The sequence below is a fragment of the Neopelma chrysocephalum genome, unplaced genomic scaffold, assembly GCF_003984885.1.
Source record: "Neopelma chrysocephalum unplaced genomic scaffold, ASM398488v2 Primary Assembly neopelma1_76439, whole genome shotgun sequence".
Lineage (NCBI taxonomy): Eukaryota > Metazoa > Chordata > Aves > Passeriformes > Pipridae > Neopelma > Neopelma chrysocephalum.
This window is the reverse complement of record NW_020909808.1, coordinates 1-3,658: the sequence shown is the minus strand read 5'-3', so window position 1 is coordinate 3,658 and position 3,658 is coordinate 1. Positions and strand designations below refer to the sequence as shown.

General features: G+C 55.5%; 1 protein-coding gene across 1 annotated transcript; it reads right to left on the bottom strand.

The window, feature by feature from the left end:
• Positions 1-786: 786 nt before the first annotated feature.
• Positions 787-3,619, bottom strand: LOC113979360 (killer cell lectin-like receptor subfamily B member 1B allele A). The gene is made up of 6 exons (XM_027706774.1): positions 3,360-3,619; positions 2,659-2,757; positions 2,252-2,380; positions 1,691-1,845; positions 1,394-1,518; positions 787-1,146 (listed from the first exon to the last, which is right to left on the bottom strand). Exons 1-6 carry the CDS (start codon positions 3,430-3,432, stop codon positions 963-965), a joined length of 765 nt encoding a protein of 254 aa, XP_027562575.1. The 5' UTR covers positions 3,433-3,619; the 3' UTR covers positions 787-962.
• Positions 3,620-3,658: the final 39 nt, after the last annotated feature.

The following is a 3,658-nucleotide window of genomic DNA, read 5'->3' as shown; positions in this document are numbered from 1 at the left end:
GCCCTTATAGAGTCACCCTCACAGAATCACCCTCACAGTCGCCCTCACAGAGTTGCTCTCACAGAGTCGCCATCACAGAATCACCCTCGCAGAGTCACCCTCACAGAGTTGCCCTCACAGAATTGCCCTCACAGAACCTCCATCACAGAGTCACCCTCACAGAACCACCCTCATAGAATCGCCATCACAAAATCGCCCTCACAAAACTGCCCTCACAGAACTGCCCTCACAGAACCTCCCTCACAGAGTCACCCTCACAGAACTGCCCTCACGGAGTCGCACTCGGAGTCGCCATCACAGAGTCACCCTCACAGACTCACCCTCACAGAACCTCCCTCACAGAACCTCCCTTACAGAACTGCCCTCACAGAGTCGCCCTCACAGAGACGCCATCAAAGAGTTGCCCTCACAGAGTCACCCTCACAGAACTGCCATCACAGAACTGCCCTCACAGAACCTCCATCATAGAGATGCCCTCACAGAGTCGCCCTCACAAAACCCCCCTCACAGAACCGCCAGTTCCCCCCGTCAGTGTCACCCATTGAGGACGGGGCTAAATGGTTCTTTGACCCGTCACTCTTGGCTCCCGTGGGGTGGGTTTAGAGCAAAGACACTGAAGGGACAGGTGTTGGAATATGTGTGTTTATTTTAGGACAGTTTGGCTGCAAAGGAAAGCAGGGATGGAGCTGCTTGGCTTATTGTTATCTGTAGTAATATAAAAGCATAAAATTAACACTTAAGTGTAGGGACTGAGATTATATGAGTCTGGAAGAAACTCAAGGGGAATTTGGCAAGATAAATACAGATGTGGTGATAAATCCATGTGGGGGGGAAATTGTTTGGGAGTATTTTTCTCCTGGGCAGAGAATGAATAACTAAAAAGTGGATATAGAGAAAAGCTACTGACAGGAATTTACTGCTGATGTAACAGGGTGGATAAACCATGAAAGAACTGTAATGAATTATTTTTTTATACCACATGTGGAGGCATCATCCAGCTTCCCAATGTCTCCTGCCGTGGGCAGGGAGAGTTGGAAAGGGGCTTTTTGGCAAACCCACTTGTTGTCATTGTCACAGACATCAGCATCCAAGCTCTTGCCTTTCAGGGTCCCACACCCTTCATCCAGCTCCGGCAGGACCCCAAACCTGCACAACAAAGGGTTTATTGCCCCATAAATGACCCCAACGTGCTCCGTCCCCCCAACGTGCCCCATAACCCCAATGTGCCCCATAACCAACCCCAAATGTGCCCCAGGGCCCCGACTCTGGGTCTGCAGAGTGTTTCCAGAGGAATCAGAGCCCCCTGCATGGCCCCCAGCGATGTGTGGACGTGGATCGGGGTCTCAAACGGACCAAAGCTGCTTTTTTACCCCCCCAGACCTCGGACACTCACCTGTGGGGGTCGTAGGGGGTGTTGTCCACCCACGTCCACTTCTTTTGTTGTGACCTCAACCCGACCCACACCGACTGCAGGATCCTGCCTGTGACACTCTCCTGGGACGTGGAAGGGACCAGTTGCTCCAAAAAATCTCTCTGTGGGGAGTTCCATGAACAAACCTGACCCCCCAAATCCGTGGGACACGAGCGGCCCCGTGCTCTGAACCCCAAACCCTCCTGCTGCTGGGAGCCTTTGCCCCCCTAAAAACCCAGAACTTCTTGTCCTTTCCAAGCCTTTTCCTCCCTATTTTACCATTTCTGCCTCGTTCTTGAGCACCACCAGCTCGGAGCCCTGATCTTCGCAGCTTTTCCTGCCCTGGATCCAGGTCCCAGATTCCTTGGAGAGCCGGTAGCACCTCTCCCCATGGAGCTGCCAGTCCTGGGGGCACAACTTGCAGCCAGCAGGGGCTGGGGAGGAGGAAAGGCCACGAATGAGACACCCCAAAGGTGAGCAAGGTCTTCTCCAACCCCCCAAATCGAGGCATCAACCCTCGAGTTATTTCTCAGTGTTGTGGTTTTTCTGCTCTGCCACCACGGAGGAGGAGGAAGAAGAGGGGGAAGAAGAGGAGGAGGAAGAAGTTGGGTGACCATAAGGGCACAGTGGGTGTTTGGGGAGGAGGAAGGGTGGTGAGAAACATCCCCCCTTGGGCTGACCCTGCTCCTCCAGGGACCGCCAAAAAATCGCACGGAAAAGAGAAAATTCTTCCTTAAAAATGCTCCTTTTTGCCAGAGAACCCTCGGTGCAGGAGACAGAAGCTCCCCAAGGTCCCACCTGAGCCTCTCCCAGCAGAGCCAGGTGGGGAAGGGGTCTCACCTGGGGGGCTCTGCCCCTGGGGCTGGCAGAGGTACCGCACCAGGGATGGGAAGATGCTTTGCTCCGACTGGTTCCTGTCCTGGATCTCGACTCTGGTGTCACTTTCAGGACCTGGAGAGCCCTGAAAAACTGGGAGCAGAGACCCGGGGTGAGGAGCTGAAGCCAAACCACAAACCCCACAAAGCCAGGGCGAGTTTTGCCCCTAATGAAGTTGCCCTGAATCCCACGGGCTTTGCCCTCCTCCCTCATTCTGGGGATGATCCAGATGTGCCCAGAGGGGTTTTTACTCTTGGCTCTGGTGTCTGCACCAACCCTCCGGGGCCCGAGCCGCTGCAACAAACCCAGATTTCCGCTCCCAGGCCTCTCCTCGCCGGGGTGTGAGGTGGAGATAAGAGCTGGTTACTCACCCCTCGCGCTCAGGACCACCACCAGCACCAGCAGCACCAGGTGCCCCAGCGCCCCGGCTGCCAGGAGGACTCTGTGCCACCACGGGCACGGGGCAGGAGCTGGAAGAGGCCACATTTAAGCTTAAAAAAATATAAAAAAACACGAAGAAGATTGGGGGTTTAGAGGAAAAAAAACCCCTCTGCCGAGCCGTGAGTTCGAGCAGAAGTTTCTGGTTGCTTTGCTTCCTCCGAAGCCATAAATCCCCCCCTGACAGGGCTCGAGCACCCCCGGGGGGAATTTGGGGGGCTCAGGGGGTGCAGCAGCCTCGGGAGCAGCCTTGGGGACCCAGGGACAGAGGGGAGGACCTGGGAATTCCCAAAACGGGCTCAGTTTCCAGCTGGGAGTTGGTGGCTGTGGGTCCCTCCGGCCCTCGACTCCTCGGGGGTCCGGACGGGGCTTGGGCCCTTCCCTGCCCTCCCAGCTGTGGTGGCTCCCTTGGGGTCCCTTTTGGCCACCAAATGAAGGGTCTGGGAAACAAAATTCTTCCAGTTCTGGAGATTTTCCAGCCTCTCTTGTCCCTGGACAAGCCCAGATCCCATTTTAAAGGGAGCCTGGAAACCCTGAACGTGGGGATGAAGAAGCGAACAGACCCCAAAGGTAACAGACCAGAAACTCTTCCCAGGGCCCCAAATAAGCCTTTTTTCCCCCAAAACACACTCACCAGGACATTTCTCAGCCGGGGAAGGCCCGTTCCCAGGATGTCTCAGATCGGCATAAACGATTTCCCCGGCCATGGTGGCTCTGGAGGTCGTTGGGTGCGACCAGAGAGCGACACCAACCTCGGACACCTTCTTACCTCGTGACCAACGCGCGTCCGGCCCCAGGAAATGGCACCAACCTGGCCTTTTATGTTTCTTTGGGTTTTTTTTTTAAAGCTATTTCTATATTCTGCAGCCTCTCTTGTGCCTGGGGGCTGTCCCCAGCCAGGAGGAGGAGGGGGCTCACCTGGAGGTGCAGGGT